Source organism: Athene noctua, chromosome 2 (assembly GCF_965140245.1).
Source record: "Athene noctua chromosome 2, bAthNoc1.hap1.1, whole genome shotgun sequence".
In the NCBI taxonomy this organism is placed as follows: Eukaryota; Metazoa; Chordata; class Aves; order Strigiformes; family Strigidae; genus Athene; species Athene noctua.
Genome location: NC_134038.1, coordinates 68,277,529 through 68,295,271, shown reverse-complemented (window position 1 = coordinate 68,295,271; position 17,743 = coordinate 68,277,529). Strand labels below are relative to the sequence as shown.

Genomic DNA, 17,743 nt, shown 5'->3' with positions numbered 1-17,743 from the left:
AAGAAAAAAAAAACAAGAAATCAATGAATAAGGCAGTTTTGAAATGTCAACATTTTGGTGAAGTTCTTTGCATATTTTTTTCTTGGGAAAAAAGTTGGCTGAAATGATGATACCCACATTGTCTACTGAAAATTAAATTACTTTGTCTTTTTTTATATATACATATTTTTAGGTCCGAACATGGATTCTTACAGTGGGATACACAACTGCATTTGGAGCAATGTTTGCAAAAACATGGAGAGTTCATGCAATTTTCAAAAATGTAAAAATGAAGAAAAAGGTGAGGGGAAGTAAACTCTTTTCTCATTGCCCTGTTAATGTAATTTTCTATTTTGCTGCCTTTCCTGGTTGGTCATACTTGTGCTGACTCTGTTGATGTATCACATTCAAAGATGCTGAGTAGTTTGATATTGAAGCTTTTTTGGTCTCCCTTTTAGTCTCTGAGAGCTGGAATTGAGTATCAGTCCTTCAGTCCTTGGAACGAGAGGTGGACAGTGAAGATGGCTGTAAACTGTAAAAGTAAATTTGGAACATCACTTTTATTTAGTATGTTGTTTCAACATCCAGAGGTCTCCTCCTGGTAGATTCACAGCTGTTATGAAATGTTTTCTCTATATGTCTCTTTGAGATACAGGTATTACACACAAGTTTCTCATGGATTGTTAGGAAGAGGCAAGAGAAAGTGCTGTTTATACAGCTTCCTATTTCCAATTTTGACAGAAATTGCATAAACTCACCCTAAGACTGATTGGAATTGAACCACAGCAGTCATCTCCATCATTTTTGGTACAGCACATTTTCTGTAAACAATTAAGCTCAGTTTAGGAGTAGTAGAACACTTCATGTATGTTTTGTTAGTTTGATATTTTTCCTATGGAGCTTCTTTTCACACATGAAGTGTTTTTAATCAGATGGTTTTATTTAAAAATGGGAAAACTGGTGAATAGAAATCATTTTGATGGAAAAAAAAATTAAGAGAAATGTACATGAAACAGGAAAACAAAATTAATATTATTATAGAGTGAAAAGTATTGCCAAATGTAGTTTGTATAGGCAGCTGAATAGATCTATTCTAGCAAGGATAGAGTCATTTACACCCCAAATAAGTAGAGCAGTATTCAAAAACCTTGTCAGATTCCTCTCTTTGTTTCCCTCTGTGTGTGGTCATGGAAAAGCTGTATTTTTAAAATTTTTTTTTTTGTTGTTAGTATTACAGTTGCAGCATGTAGGGAACTGCTGTCACCATGAGATACACCTTTTCCTAAAAAGGTTTGGACTTTAGCTAGACAGAGAGCTAACTCAGTTTCTAAGAGGATTTATATCTCAGGTTATTAAGGAAACACATGCCATGGCTGGAAGTGGACCTAGCACTCTGGCAGATTAACAACACAACCCCCTAGTGCTTTCCTCTACTATACAGTCAAGTCAGGTTTGCTTAAATGTTTGTTAATTAAATCCCAAATGTCATTCAGTGTAAAAAATAATGAAGAATAAAGAACAAATATCCTAAAACTAACTAAAACAATAAGAAATTTCTGTACCATAAACGGCATACTCTGGAAGGAAGTTAAGTGGAGACCACCTTTTCTGCACCTGTTCAAAGACCCCACTGTAACATGCTACCAGACTCCGGTAAATATTTTTCAAGGATCTTAAACAATTTAACAAAGATGAGCCAGTGTTTTACCTTCTTGAAAAATTACATTTTATATTGCAAATATGGTTTTAGCTGTATTGGTACAAAACTTTGTAAATTAGTAAAGTTACACAAGAGGGACCTGGGGGTGTTGATTGACAGCCGGCTGAACAGGAGCCAGCAGTGTGCCCAGGGGGCCAAGAAGGCCAATGGCATCCTGGCTTGTGTCAGCAATAGCGTGGCCAGCAGGGACAGGGAAGGGATCTGACCCCTGTACTCGGCACTGGTGAGGCCACACCTCGATTCCTGTGTTCAGTTTTGGGCCCCTCACTACTAAAAGGACATTGAATGACTCGAGTGTGTCCAGAGAAGGGCAACGAAGCTGGTGCAGGGTCTGGAGCACAGGTCGTACGAGGAGCGGCTGAGGGAACTGGGGGTGTTTAATCTGGAGAAGAGGAGGCTGAGGGGAGACCTCATCGCCCTCTACAGCTCCCTGAAAGGAGGGTGCAGAGAGCTGGGGATGAGCCTCTTTAACCAAGTAGTAAGTTACAGGACAAGAGGGAATGGCCTCAAGTTGCGCCAGGGAAAGTTCAGACTAGATATTATGAAGCATTTCTTTACAGAACGGGTTGTGAGGCATTGGAATGGGCTGCCCAGGGAGGTGGTGGAGTCCCCATCCCTGGAGGTGTTTAAGAGTAGGGTCGATTTAGAGCTTAAGGATATGCTGTAGGTGGGAACTGTGCTAGGTGAACGGTTGGACTAGATGATCTCCAGGGTCCTTTCCAACCTAGATGATTCTGTGTGATTCTGTGTGAAGATACTACCAGTGTACACATAAAAACGTTTACTTTATAACCTTTATTATCCATAGAATTTTATCATTTCTACAACACATACTATTCCAAATAGGAATGAACAGGTACTTCAGTGAACTGTCACTAAGTATTTGCTTTATTGGTTTTTAGAAAACATTTCGTTTTAGAGCTTCAAGTTGCTACTCAATATTAAATTTCACTGTCTGTTAATTAAATATAATCCCCAATTTCTCTATAATGCCTATTCTTCAACAGGCCCATCAGCAACTTCAAATTTCTATTGTTTATTCACAGCTGGAAGTTAAAAAATTATTTAAGATCAGTTAAAATACACTGACCAGTATAAGGCAGATAAACTTTCAGACCTCTGGATGCTGACCAATGAGATGCTTTGCTCTGAGTGATACTGGAAACATCAAGGCTATTAGGGCACCTTATTCAATATTTTGTAATTAAGTAAATAATGCATTTTGTTCTGTAAAATTTAAAGAATGACTGTTCCACAGAATTCTATTGGTTTGCTTTATTTGGATATCCCACTTCAGAACACAAGCATAAATCATAAAAAATTGTTTTCTTAATACAAAAAAAAAAAAAAGCTATTCATTATATTTACTAGGTATACATTTTCTCTCTTTGATTTGACAGGATAGATAAAACTGTTTTTAAGAGTTGATTGAAAAACATAGCGTTCTCTACTTACAAGATGGACGTTTTCATTTTCAGCAGATATAGTTTACAGACAAAGTGTTTTGAATCTATGGAAGCACAGACAATAGAAATTTTCACAAACAATATCTAAACTGACAAATGAACAAAGGTAGTGCTGCATGAAAAAAGCACATTAATCTTTTTTGAGTTAGTTCTGCCATGAGAGAACAGACTGGCTTTTCAATATGAGAATAAAGTTCCAAAATTATATAAGTACTGTGGATCCTATTAATTGTTGATCACTTCAGTTTCCACCTGTACATAAGTATGATGGTAAAATCTGACATTTAGGTATGCCACTTTTGCCTGTCATCCTGAATATTTTCATCATGAAAATTTTACAAACAGTGAAATTTCTTACAGAGTGGAAGAATCTCTGTGTGGCTTTTCAAAAGATTGGTTCATTCATTTCATGGACATGGGTATTAAGTAAGGGAGAAAAGACTATGATGAGTGAATCTATTTATCTTCATCAGATAGCACAAACTTACTTCCAAACTTTTACTGGACACTTATCTCAAGTGTACAACATGGCTTTGTGAAGAGATGAGTGGATTTCTCCCTCATTGTGAGAATATACATAGAATTTAAAATAATAATACACTGTATTTCCATTTTAGTGTGGTGGAGAGTGGAAAAATCATTTAGAGTGCCTTGAATTAGTTGAAAATTTTTGTTAACTTCTGTTTATAAAGCTCTCAAAAATCTCTATTATTTTAACCCATTTATACATCCACTACTTTGTTACTGGAAGAAAAAAGAAAAAAAAAACAACAAAAAACAAACAGACAAACGAAAACAATAAAATTCAGAATACAGTTCTTTTGCTATCAGGCTGCTAACTGACAAATTTTGCAATATTCCCAGTGCTCTATTACCATCTTTGATCTTGCTAGGGCTCAAAGGAAGCAAATTAAAAATGTATTCATTTTAGCTGGGTCTGAAACAGAGGGGTGCAAGGGAATCAATTTCTGTAAAATGGAAATGACAAAATCAATAGGGGGAAATAAATTAATTTTGAGTTTTACAGAGGTTAGTACAGATAATGGGAAGTTGAATAGAATTAGTATTAAAACTAACTGTAATACTTATAATTGAGGTGCAATTCTGGTTTTGATACATCTCCTTTCTGTTGGTTTTGTATCTTCTGCTCAGTGAGAGGTGCGGGCTGCTTTTCTGTTTCTTCGCCAGCAGTGGATAAGGGGAGAGAAAGGAGATTATCAGTGGCAGGAGAGCATGAGGTGTTGTGGGGAAGCTTTAGCTAGCTGAACCATTTGAAGAGGCCAGCCCTTCTGGTAAAATTTAGAAGGTTAGAAAGCTCTTTTTTTGATGGAAACTGCTGTGTTAGGTTTTAGGGGGCATTAAAGCAGTCTTGCATAGTGACTGCTCCTGCACAACTCCAGTATGCCAAATAAAGAGCATTAACTTTTGACAAATACCAGAATAGTAACAAATTCAAAGCACTGGTATTGAAAGCTTCCATAAACTTTATATACGCTGCTCCTACAAAGACAAGTATTTGACCATTTGTAGGTGAGTACAATAAAGCGTGATGATCTAGGTCACAATGTTGCTTTGTATTTGAAAGTACAATACTTCTCAGTAGACATTATGTCTTATCCTTAACATAGTACATTCTACTTCTATTTGTACCTCATCCTTTTAACTGTGAGACCAGGGGAGGGATGTTTTATGTTTAATTTTCACTGAAAATACTGTTAATGTACTCAGTTATTACTACCACTGTAGACTTCTGGTGGCATATGTCTTTATGTTGACAATGCTGCTACAAGATAAATACAGATAATAGTTGCAAGAGGTTCTATAACAGCAACTTTCCTTAAGGCTTGTGCTGCTACAGCTTTGCCAACATTATTCTAATCATTGATGATATTTCATAAGTTTTTCTCTGTTCTTAAATTTACTGTTTGACTTAGAGTTCTCACAGATGAGAAAGGTTTGAAGAGCTAAAGTATTGAGAAGAGATATTGGTACTATCACAGGGTTAGAAACCTACAGCCAACCACAACAGAGAAAAACTATTTACTAGTCCAACTTGACTTAGCTATGCCTGTCAGACTGCAGTCTGGCAAACTTATTTTCTTACATTCAGCCTACTAAGTCCTTAAAAGAAATTTGAAGAGAGCTGTGATCTTCATGCACTGCAAAGACAGATAGGAGATTGTACAGCCTTCGTTGTTGACACTAGTATGGGGAAGAGAGGCTGGAACTGCAAAAGAACCATGAGGTCAAGAGGTAGGGAACAGAATAGAAACGGAGAATGAGAAATCAGGTTAGCTCCTAAGGGCTTCAGAGGGAATGGGAGCCTCTCCAGACAAAAGTAATAGGGAAAAATTTGGGATTATAGACTGAGAGAAGGAGTTGAGGTGGGAGACTGAATTTGGATAAGAGTTCCCAGAGAGTTAGATAAGATTGACAGCCAACAAAGAGTTGAAGCAGGGAAGGTTGTAAGAAGTGGTCAGGAAAGCTGAGTATGGTGCAACACAGACCCTGAGTTTGAGACTCAAGTGGCAATATCCAGTTGAGGGATAAGGTCTGGATTAAAATTAGATTAAGATTGAAATTTAGAAACAAGACAGCAGGCCTGAAAAGTAGGGACATAGACCAGTAAAAGAGCATAAGAATGGAAAAGGAATTAGAGACAAGAAGTTGAAATTAGGACTGGCTGAAATGGTTGTACAGAAGTGTGAGCAGAGCATAAAATCTGAACAGAGGATTTTAGAGTTTTACTGTTCTTTATTACTATGTGCCTGTAAAACCTACAGACAAAAGATGCGCCTTGTCTTCCTGTTGTTGTACAGCTCATGGTAGCTACTAGTTACACTTTTAGCTCAAGCTGATGAGGTGTACAAAGATCTAAAGGTTCCTTTTCCTGATACATGCAGCTCTCTGCAATTGAATTCTCTTCATTTTCTTTAAAAAGAATGGGCTCATGAAAATGTTAAAAGGCTTATATTGTGGCTAAAAAGTCAATCACTGAAAAACTACAGCTTCCTAGAATCTCTACAATGTACATTTTTTTCCCCCATGTGTGTTATTAGGACAGCAGTGCTACGTTAGTTTTCTACAGGATGCCACTGTCATGGAGCAGACACAGTGAGTTTGCTCTTGGCGTGCACTAGGACTCTATAATAAAAGAGGCTGTTTTCTGTTGCAGTCTTTTTCACTTAAACCAGAAAAATATACATAACGAAAAGGGCAGTAGGAGTTTTGAGAAAGGTGGTCTCATGTATGAAACAGTTAAGTGCCAACATGAAGAAAATTAATTGCCAGAATGATTTGTTATGCTTTAAAAATCTGTCTGAATACAGTTTTCAGAAAAGGATAGCACTTGTTTTTGAGAAGCAGATTTATTACCTGAGTGCAGCAGGGCGGTGATTCTCAAAGATTTTAGCTTGTTGGCTTCCCATTCCATTTTTTAACACAAACTCAGCCACCCCACCTCCCTAATTCATATACTTAATGATCCATAAACTGAAGCGCATGAAGACTGGGAGTGGTAAGAGATTGTTCATGCTCTTTCTGGGGAGCGAGGCATGTGGGTTGCTCTGAGCAGCCCCTAGTTCTGACCCTCCAATCAGGGTGGGCAGCAGCTGGCTGTACACTCTCACCCCCTGGTACCAGCAGCAGGGAAGCTGTCAGTATCTGCAATTGCACAGTGTCCCCGAGGAAAAAAAAACAAAAAACATAGAGAAGAAAGCAGCTGGAGGCCACGTGCTTCTGAGCTTACATGCCGTTGCCTTCTCCTCACAACTTGCCTCTGCTTATTGCTGTCTCCATCCCTCATTTGAAAACCTCTGCAAAAAAGTTCATAGGATGACTTTAATCTCTAGTTATAAACTTTTCTATAGGTTTTTCAAGCCACTATGGAATTTATAATTTATTACAATCTATAATCTTTCCCACAAAACTTCTGAAGATGTTTCAGAAAAGATACTCATACCCTTAATCATTTAAAACAGATGAAGCAAAATTTTTTAGATTATCTTCACAGAGGGATTAGGTCAGAACCTCACAGGCCACATCTTATTTAATTGCTTAAATGCCTTTGTAGACATAGTTCTGTATTACAGTACATGTAGATCATATTACCTCATTGGTTCTTTCTGTAACCACTGCCATAAAATAGTTTTCCACGTCAGTTTTCAGACTGTAATATTTGTACTTTTCCAGGACACTTTTTTCAATCTAGCTAGAGCTTTCTGTGTGTATAACAAAAAGTTATATGCTGGATTTCTGCTAGGATACACATATATTTCACTAAGTATGTATGAGAGATCATAAGTCTGAAAATGAGATATATCAGGATCCAAAAATTTGCTTTGGGTAACCATATCAACAGTACAACAATCTATTAGGGACCATCTGCTGAAAATGAACCAGCATATGGATACCTAAAGAAATGTACAACATTATTGTTCAGTCTTTAAAAGTAAGAAAGAAGACAGAGGTTTGAAATTTGCTTATGTTTGGGATTTATTTTTTCTTTTTATTATGAATACTTATCATTGGATCAAGGAATCCATAATACTTACAGTGCAGTGTAAATTATTCAGGTATAGCTTCATGGGTTATTAATATACAGATATAGTAATTCCTAAAGTGATATAAGTGGAAACCAAGCGGGGGGTTTTTTCCCCCAAATAGCTATATCTATAAATTTTAAGTCCAAAGCTTTGAAAATAGTCAGTGTAATCCTAGAATCCATATTTAGATATAAAATAAGCATCCTGTTTTTCGTAAGAGCTGATCAGCCAAAATGCCAGCCAGGGAACAATAGGAAACACATTTCTAAAATTTACATTCATATAAATATGGATCGGGGAGCTAAATCTCAAGCTCCTGTCACAGAAAGAAGTTCAGCTAATGAACTGTACATCTAGGAGAAAAATCTGCTTTTGAAGTAATTTATGTATGTAAATTTCTGCATGGTACAGTTTGATAAGGCTAAACCTCAGTAGCAACGAAAACAATGAAAACTCTGTGTGAAATGTAACTGTTCATAAATGGTGCTACAACCGTAATTTCTATGTATTATGAGACTAATGGCTGACAGAGAAATAAAGAACATGTCGCTATACAGTATGAGGCAATTTATTCCTGAATAGCTTGAAATTGGATTGTAAATGTAATCAACTGCATTGATGTCCCCAGCTATTTGGTAATGATGTAGTATGCTTTCCCACAGAATTGTTCATTAAAGAAAATATTAAAGTCTAGGTATTTTAATGTTATCTCAAACAAAATCAGAACATTTCTTCCAGGCCATTCAAATCCTTTGTGCACTTTTTTCCTGAAGATTGGGATCGCTTTTAGCACTAAAGATGAGAATTCAGAGCCCCGGTGGAAATTCCTCCACACTTATGGTCTGTGCAGTCTTGGGTTCAGCAGATGTATTTCTCTCAAAGGTGAATTTGACCTGCTGTTTTGATGGGACATGCAGTTCTCTCAAGGCAGCATGTCTTGCTTTACTTATCATAGCAGAAGTTAATACTGTGTTGAGGTTTGTTTCTAAGGCTGTTCTCCAAAACATTGTATAGCAAGAATGGTTGGTTCCAATGCTGTCAAGTCAGATTTCTTTAGTGCCATTTTGGTTTTTAAGACTACAGTGTTTTTTGGTTTTGTCCCTTCAAGACAATTTTGTGAAACTACCCATGTTATATCACTCTGTATGCTCGCTATGGTTGGATTAGCAATGTTAGTAAAACAATCATCTCTCCAATTCTCTAATGCATTGTAGCCATAACTGAGGCTCAGGCTTCCAAAGATGAAGATTTTTATAATTTTTTTAATATAGCACTGTATCCCTGTCCTTCTCTAACCTCTGTAATATTTCTATCTTCTGCTTCCCCTAGGGAGCATCCCCCTAGGATGTATTCCTTTTTTTATATATGAGTTGGAAAAGGGGAAAGATATCTTCTAATCGGATAGCTTCTCCTGGCAGCAAGGCGTAGAGTCAATACATTCACATTTGCAATGCAGTTATTGAGAGGGTGAGTCTACTCAAAGATACTCCACAATTATCCTGAGTATGAGTCAGCAAATAAAGCACGTTCTAGAAATACATGCTTTATCAAGGCTAGTGACTGTAACTATTTAATTCTCAAAACCAAGCTTTCTGATCGTATCCAATTGTCCATTATTATCAGTAGTATCATGCATTCCACTATCCTGGAAAGCAGTAAAAATCAAGTTCTCATACTGCAGGGTTCACCATGGATCCTCAGAGAAAGCAAATTTATTTTTTATTTTGTAAGTAGACATACAAATCTTTCATCAAATTAATCAAGATATCTGTAAGAGAGTAAAATGTCTTAACATTAGCTTTTTACTACCAGTGGCTTACTGGTCAAAAGACTGCTACTACAAAATATGCTTTTTAAAATGTTAGCATTCACTCATTAAAACTAATGTAATTGCAGTGCAAAAAGTGTTCCCAATAATAATCACAGAGCCTATTATAGAAAATACTCATAATAGCTGTTGAAAAAAACATTGTGGAGTTATTGGGAACAATGCATAATGTGTTTTCAATAGTTCTTTTTTCTCATTCCATTACACAATAGAAATTACAGAATATTTGTCTAAAATATTAATGACTTTAATAACTCAAAGATAGATATCTCCCTTGGCCCACATACAGCAGAGATCACCTATCTGCCGCTGATTCTGCATCACGAACCTCATGGCACCAACCCACTTGTGCTGTCCCACTAAAAGTAGGGGAGCAACACTAAGGTATCTGTTAATCATACTGGGAGAAATGAGAGTCCTTTATGCCACGGAGAGAATATCCCGAAGGCAAGGGTAGGAGTGGTTATGTGGTCCCTTTTTCCAGCCTTGTAGACTTTATCAGGTTTTTCCACAAAATTGTTATTTTTTCTCTTTCCCCTCCAGTTCACAGGGAGGACTCCTATCAGCATGATTTCTGTATGTACCAGGGAGAGGAACATTGGATTTCAGATATCTGAGCGCTTCAATAATTGCTGTCAGTGCTATTCATTTAATGGAATAAGGTCTAGGAAGCTTCACAGAGGAATCCTTTAAAGAGGGTTTCTCTCTACAGATTCCATCCCAGGAGTCTGAGGAAGAGACAACTGAAAAAAAAAAAAAAGAAAAAAAAAAAGTTACTGAATAGCATTAAGCATCCAGCTAGTGCCAGAAGGCAAGGGACAGATCTGTCAGCTAGACTAGCAGGGGTCTACATAAGAAAAACCAGAATTGCCCTCTTAAACAGAAACTCCCCCAAATTTTCAAGGAAAAAGAAAATATATTTTTATCTCGAAACCTATAAATAGATGCAGAAATACTGGCCTTGCTATGCTTCTCTGAATACAATTTAAAAAATCAACCAACCTACCACACCAAGATTTAGCTAATAGATCTTCCTTTAAATTTAAAGATAGTTTATTCTGACAAAGGGAGGTGAAGTGCCTGGTAACAGAGAAACTAACAGAAAAAAAAAAAAAAAAAAAAGACAAGAGGAAATGAACTATTCTATCCATGCTAGAAAGCTATTTGTGGAACTCAAGAGAGTCCAAAGCTAATATTGCAAACTGGAGAAGAGTGTAAGTCTTCATGTGTAAGACATTGTTCTTGGTTTAGAATGGAGTTCAGCTTTAAGGTCCATTTCATATACATTTGCAGAGTTGGTTTCTAATAAGGTAAGAAATAAAAAACTTTCCTTAGCCTTAACTATAAAAAGTAAGCCTAATGATTTATTGTTGTTTGCCAAACCACCAGGTGATCCCCTAAACCGGTTTAGAATAGGATCCTGCAGGGTAAGATGGATGTGCTTTCAAAAGCAAATGAAAAAAAGACACACACACAAAAGGTCTGTGAAATAATAACCAAGTAGACAGTTGAAGTTGCCATGGCAGGTAGTACAGCCTGTGATAGTTTTAGAAAATTCCCAAGAGTTTCATGAGCAGAAACTTCATTCTAGAGCTTTAGATGGATTTTATATCTCCTGTGATCAGACCACAAGGCCCATAGAAGATAAGGACTTTGATCTTGAACTTGTCTTCATGGTCACAAGTTTTCAGAAAAAAACAATGATACAGTTATGCTGCTGGGAAGAAAATGGCCTACCAGTTTCTGTTCTGAGTGAATTTGTTTTGAGGACAGATAGCTTCACATCCAGATATATAGTCCAGGCTGGTAGCAATGGCATTTATAACAGCGGGCAGATCTGCCAGGATGAGACAGATTCACCTATCCAATCACAGATGGTAGAAAATATTACTCAGATGCTGCTGTATGAGAGCTTGGCTTCAGTAAGGAGTCAGGAGCGCTCACAAAAATGGATTTTATTAGCTACCGCGCATTTCTCCCAAGGCTGATTTACTGTATGCTAGAAGGAAGATGAAAAGGGAAAAAACAAGAATCTTCCTCTGAAAGAAGAATAATATATTTGATTGTAAGGAGCCTCAGTTGCTCATGACTTTCTTTTGTCAGACAGAGAAATTGTTGGATTCACAAGATCTGAGTCAAGACTCCTGCAGTGCATCTGGTGTTTCCCAAGGAGTGAATGTACTGAACTTAAGGAGTGGTGGTGGGTGGGAGTGCTGGCTGGGGAGAGGGAAAGCTGGGCTTCCTGAGGGTGGAGGGGGGAGATCAGCAAGCCTTTTAGAAATACTTCTTGTGATATACCAACAGCATTTTTCAGAGCAAATTTGTATTAGGACAAAACTGCTAATCACTGGCAGAAGTGAAAAATAATTGAATCAACATCTCATTCTGAAATGCAAGTGTTTTCATGAAGAGTTGTGCTTCAGAGCTGCATTACTGCAATGCTTTTGCCAAAGGCAGATCAGGGTTGCGATGGGTGCGTGAGGCAGCTTCGGGAGCCCTGCTTTCAGCCCGCTCACCCTGCATGCAGCACTGGTAGCACCGTGTTGTACAGAGCTCACTGCAGCAGTGCAGATTGCTTCCTCAGGTTATCTTATGGGCTTTCTTTTGCTTGCCTTCCTCCTGGCTGTCTGGCAGAACTAAGGGATGAATAATACCTGCTGCCAGTGACAGCTGCTGTTATGCACCTCTCCCCTTCTGTCCAGGAAAGGGCCATTCACAACATAACACAGTGAAGAATGCTCCATGAGGTATCCAAGGAGGAGCTGCACTGTTTTCTGGATTTCTGGTTTTCTTTTAATAATTACCTGCCCAAAAAAAAAAAAAAAAAAAAAAAAAAGGTTACATGTGATCTAAAATATGAATATTGACCTGCAGTAGTGCAAGATCAGATACAAATAAAAAACGCACAAGAGCAAGGGTGGGCGGTTAGCAATGTGATCCTGAGTAGGGAGTGTTAATATGAGATTTCTTTTGACCCTGTTAGTGAGTGGATTAGCAGAATTACTGTTTTTAACAGTATCCTTTTACTCTCTTGCTTCTGGCATTACTGTAGAAGTTTGATTAATATTTCCAGGAGATGGTAAAGCTGTATCTGATGCAATCTTAGTTTCAGTATCAATATAATCTGTATAAATTTGGAAGACAGTGGCCTAATTGTCTCATGTTTTACCTGTCCTGGGTAAAATGTTCACTATTTTCATTGGAAAGATAAGGTATCATTACTGATGTTTTAGGGTTTTTAATAAGGAATTTCTATGGTTCGGTGGAGCAGAGGGAAACATTTCTGTCAGATTCTTTTCACATATCTTTAAGTTTCTCAAATTATTATTTTTAGCAGAAGTTAATTGTCTTCACACCATCATGGAGGGGAAGAAGGGAAGGACACATTTCAGAACACTAAATTCTCTAATCCTAAACCGTACCCAGGACTAGTGGGATGAAGCACCCTTTGAAGGTTTCTGTCTCTGCCCACTGGCTGCTACTGAGAGAGGCTAGACACATAATGGTTAAAGAGCCAACTTTAGTAAAATAAACCCCATCAGTTAAAAAGAATGACCAACTAAAATATACCAATAAATTAAACTACCTAGCTATTTAAGAGGGAGAAAAAGAAATTTGGGTTGAGGTGTCTACATTTAATCTAAATCCAAATTCTCTTTGCACGTGACTCCCTGTGTTTCTTTCTCCTATGTCTCCACTAGTACTAGGAGCAGCAGTAGGTATGTTTCACCCAAGTCCTGTTTAGAGACATTAGAAAAAAAAAAAAGAAAAAAATGCATGGGCTTTTTTCTACAGATGGTAACCTCAGTAACAAGGAGTCCCTTTTCAGCTTTGATAGCAATTTGGTAAACAACTAAAAAGTTAGAAATAGTTATGTTTTCCAGAATAAGATGAGGGACCAAGCTGTGTTTGAGAATCTTTGCTTAATATCTGACTTCCTTTTAGTTTAGTGAGGAAAGACATTGCAACAGTCTTCCTCTCCCTGCACCTCCCACCAAGACACCTTTTCCTTGCAAAGTTTTCCTTGCCGAACCATCCAGAAGCAAGAAATACCACCATGAAAGCGGCACCTTTCCCCTTCACCCACCCTCTCCAGGCATGCCGATGCTGTCTCTAATAATCTGAACATACTGCTTTATTATGGCTGCAAATGTGTGGAAAGCATAATTTTCTTGTCCTTTATAATGATGGTGGCTACATAGGTTTAAATCAGGAAATGAAAATAATACATCATGTCCTTTAAATCATTCTGATTGATGACCTTTGTTTTACACTTATTTGACTCCAAATTATTTATAAAATAAACTAGATTAACATTGCACAATATTGCAGAAACATCTTTCAAAATAAAAAATGTATCTCACTAAATAATATGAAAAACAAACTTTCTGAAGTTCCTCTTACATTATTTCAAATTATATTCATTTTTATAATTTCCTTAAGCTTGATAGCAATTCAGTGCAAATACAATTTATTCTAGGCAGGAATACCAGCCTTGCCTGTATTAAGATTAGCAGACACCTCTGGCTTTGTAATGCATTTTCAAAATCCTAATAAGTTTATCAAATTGAACTGAAATAATCATAACTTTATTAAGCAGCTCAGGCTTAACACTTTTGAATATTTCATTTGGATTAAACCAACTGTTTCTGATACCCAAAACTAGGGAAAAATATGTGGGTTTGTCCATGTTAAAACAATTTGGCGATATCTTTGAATATTGGCTGAGTGTTCATTAGTAATAGAAGTACACACTAATTTAAAAAACGTGAACATAGACACGAGGACTAATGAAAAGTTAATTTTAGCCTGATATTTGAACATGCTTACAACTTTGCAACTGAAATAATGTACTTATAGTGTATTTTTTCTGTGTTGCTATGTGTATAACAGTAGAAATAATACAGGGCTTTCATGCAGCTGTACAAGACTGTGATACATGGTTTGGCTTGTTATTTTTATTAGCAACTCTTGTTTTCTTTTTTTGAACCTAAAATCCATGCAAAATTAAAAACAGGTTTTAAAATGCATGTGCATAAAAGCCTCTAACCTTTGTAATATAGAAAAAAAATACATCATCCCTTTCTTCCCCTGGTTAACAGAGGCAAATGTTAAACATGCACACACACGCAAAACCTCAAAAATGAACTTATCTTTTAATACCTTGCAAGTGTGTTTTTCAGATCTGAGAAGGTTATGAAGAAGTGAACACTGTAAATCTTAATGAAAACTATCTCAACTCCTGCTACTTTGAGAGATGTAATGGACACTTTTCCACATTTGCATACATAAACACAGTAGTGGCTCTCTATAATATTTTTTTTTCATTTTCCAGAAGTTAATATTAAACCTGGACTTTAATATTAATATTTAAGAGTCTTCCCAATTTCTTTTTAGAAATCAGAATGCACTTTAGATACATCTAATAACCACGAAAAGGACTAAAATAATTTGTGTCTTCTTGCTTTTATCTTATGATATTTCTGAAACTTTTCTTGTTTCATTGTTAAAACCATTTTTATTAGCAACCTGTGTTTTTCTCCTTATATAGGAATAAAGCTGTACAGGGATCTATCTATGGCTCATGGGTATCTCCCCCCTTTTTTTTTTTCTTTTTTTTTTTCTCTCCAGATCATTAAAGACCAGAAGCTACTGGTGATAGTTGGAGGGATGCTACTGATTGATCTTTGCATCCTGATTTGCTGGCAGGTTGTGGATCCTTTGAGAAGGACAGTGGAAAAGTATAACATGGAGGTATGTCCTCAAGCCCAAGTAATACTTACGGTTGCATATTAGTATCTACAGCTTTCTACAAGACCAAGCTAAAGATGCACTAGGTTATGAAAGCAGGTCAAGCTGTGTATTTTGGGGGAAAGAAGGGTTCTGGTTTTTAAAAGCAATTAAAAATGAAATAACTGCAGCCAAAAGAAATTGTATCTGTAGTTGAAGGTGTCACGTGTCTGTCACTTGTGAGAGATTTTGGATGAAAGTGTTGTAAACACAGGAGAGTCTTCGCTAAGAATCTCTATTAGAGTCTGTTGTAATAAATAATAGATTATCAGAATCCATTAGTAGATTTCAGTAAGAGCTCATTCAAGATAAGTGCAGGAGAGGTCACTGCTTAGACAGCATTCTTTGTGGAGATGTTCAGGAATTGTGTTACCTACTGCTATATTTATTTTTAGTAATAGTGTGTGCATACATACATACTGATTGTTCCTATCTTAATGTCATTCCCAGAAAGGTCATGCTAGAGATCTTGATAGGGAGGAGGTAATAGCTTAATGCCACCTATACAAATTTTCCATCATTCTGGTAGGTTTCTAGAAGTAGAGCTTTCTGGACAAACTGACAGCAAGAAACATGACAGCAACAGTGCAGAACTAGAAAAAAAAAAAAATCTATCTTTATGCATATTAACAGTGTTTGAGAGTTTATTACTCCCAACATGGAAACTGGTGATATCTGAAAACTAGATAATATGAGGACAATCTAGAAGTGTTATTCTTTTTTTCCGGTATCGGTAAAACAAGAATGGTAGTTTTCTCTTCTGATGTTAATGTTTGCAAGAAAAGATGCATTTTATTCCATTGTTTTTACTTTGTTTTACTTCGCAGTGTAGCTCTGGAATTTTTTTAGGAGATTTTACTTTTTATTTGAATATAGTTTGTAGAAGATATCTTAGAGCGATGCCTCCTACATTGCAAGGGATGCCTTTTCAAGAAATCATTTTAGAGTCTGAAAAGATACCTCTCAGTCATTCCCTAGAGTTTGAACTTTTTTTTAAGACACTCCCCAGTTATTACGGTTGTCAATAAAAAAATGAAAAATGTAACTGAAATTTGTCTTGTGGAGATACTTCTGCTCCATGTTTGTAGAGCTTGAAACAATAGAGCTTGTCAATAACCTTGTTTACTTCATTTTGTTCCAACTGTATTGCAACTGATATTTCAATTGTCAGTGCTGTTAACAGTTTCACCTCTCATGTAAAACCAAACATATGATGAATAGTCACAAAATCCAATCGAAATAATGCTCATTTCAGTCCTGTGGGTGACTGAGTTAGGACTTCTAATTTTTTCCTTGATCAGAGGGAAGTCATAACTAAAGATCCTGATATCTAGTCTTATCAGAATCTCTTCAGTGAAACATCTGTAGACAGCAGCTGTAACTGGAAAGTTATCAAACCATAAATACCATCTATTTGAAAAATAATGTTTATTGCAGTTTTAAATTACCGTTATTTCCATCTGAACTTATCAGTGTATATTCTTTGGTCATGTAATGTATACCACTAAAAACTTAGTGTGTGTGTTCCACTTTAGGTGCTGTCTAGACCACAGGGCTGCACAGCAGTTGCCTGAACTTTGTATCAGAACTGAAATTCTCTGGGAATTGTGTAAGCCCATGCAAACTCACATTCACTGAATGCACAGAAGAGAATGTGCAGTATTTTGAACACTCATCATAGAGTTGACTTACTTTTAGAGATCTTAGCTATCACTATAAATTGTGCAGAATGCTTTCTTAAACTAATGGATTTGGGGATGGAAGGAAATAAAAGTATTATGCAAACAAATTTGGTCATTAAAATACTGTACATATGTTTTTATCTTATATAAGCAGTGAATTGTAACTTACTTCCCTGAAACATACCTCTTCAGGTCTCAGAAAGTCCTTGGTAAAAGTAAATGACAACTGTATTTCCTTTTATTATTATTAATTATTATTATTATAGTTTGCTCTTTTTTTTTAATTTTAGTTTTTTTAAGTGCATTCTGCAATGATAAATTCTTTAGTTGAGTTTGCCTGAGCAGATATTATCTTTTGTGTGTTTTCAAAGTACTTACAGCATAGTAAGCAATACTGGAGGAAAGTTTCTGTATTATTTCAGGATTATTGTGTCATGTATATTCCTTGTCCCACTTGCTTCTATGAAATAATTTTAAAGGGATATTTGCTCTCAGTTAAAGGTGATCCAAGTGATAGAAACTGAACTAAATGTAGGCTCCAAAGTTATGAATGCAATCAGTCGTTCTAGCTAATGAACCATTTGAGTGCTGTTTTAACTATAAACACTCATTGGCTTCCTGTGTGAAAGTTCTGCATTTGACTACTGTCAGGTGGTCCTCTGTTAAGTGTGTCTTCATAAACACATAAATCAAAGTAACCAAGATGAGGAGCCAAAAACCCCATAGTTTCAATT

General features: G+C 36.5%; 1 protein-coding gene across 4 annotated transcripts in view; it reads left to right on the top strand.

Annotated features, from left to right (window-relative positions):
• GABBR2 (gamma-aminobutyric acid type B receptor subunit 2) overlaps positions 1–17,743 on the top strand; it is a 483,193-nt gene that overhangs the window by 329,018 nt on the left and 136,432 nt on the right. For all 4 annotated transcript variants that reach the window (XM_074899378.1, XM_074899381.1, XM_074899379.1 and 1 more), the window contains 2 exons: positions 173–280; positions 15,169–15,291. In XM_074899378.1, the coding sequence (XP_074755479.1) occupies positions 173–280; positions 15,169–15,291 (231 nt within the window). The remainder of the gene's footprint in view (positions 1–172; positions 281–15,168; positions 15,292–17,743) is intronic.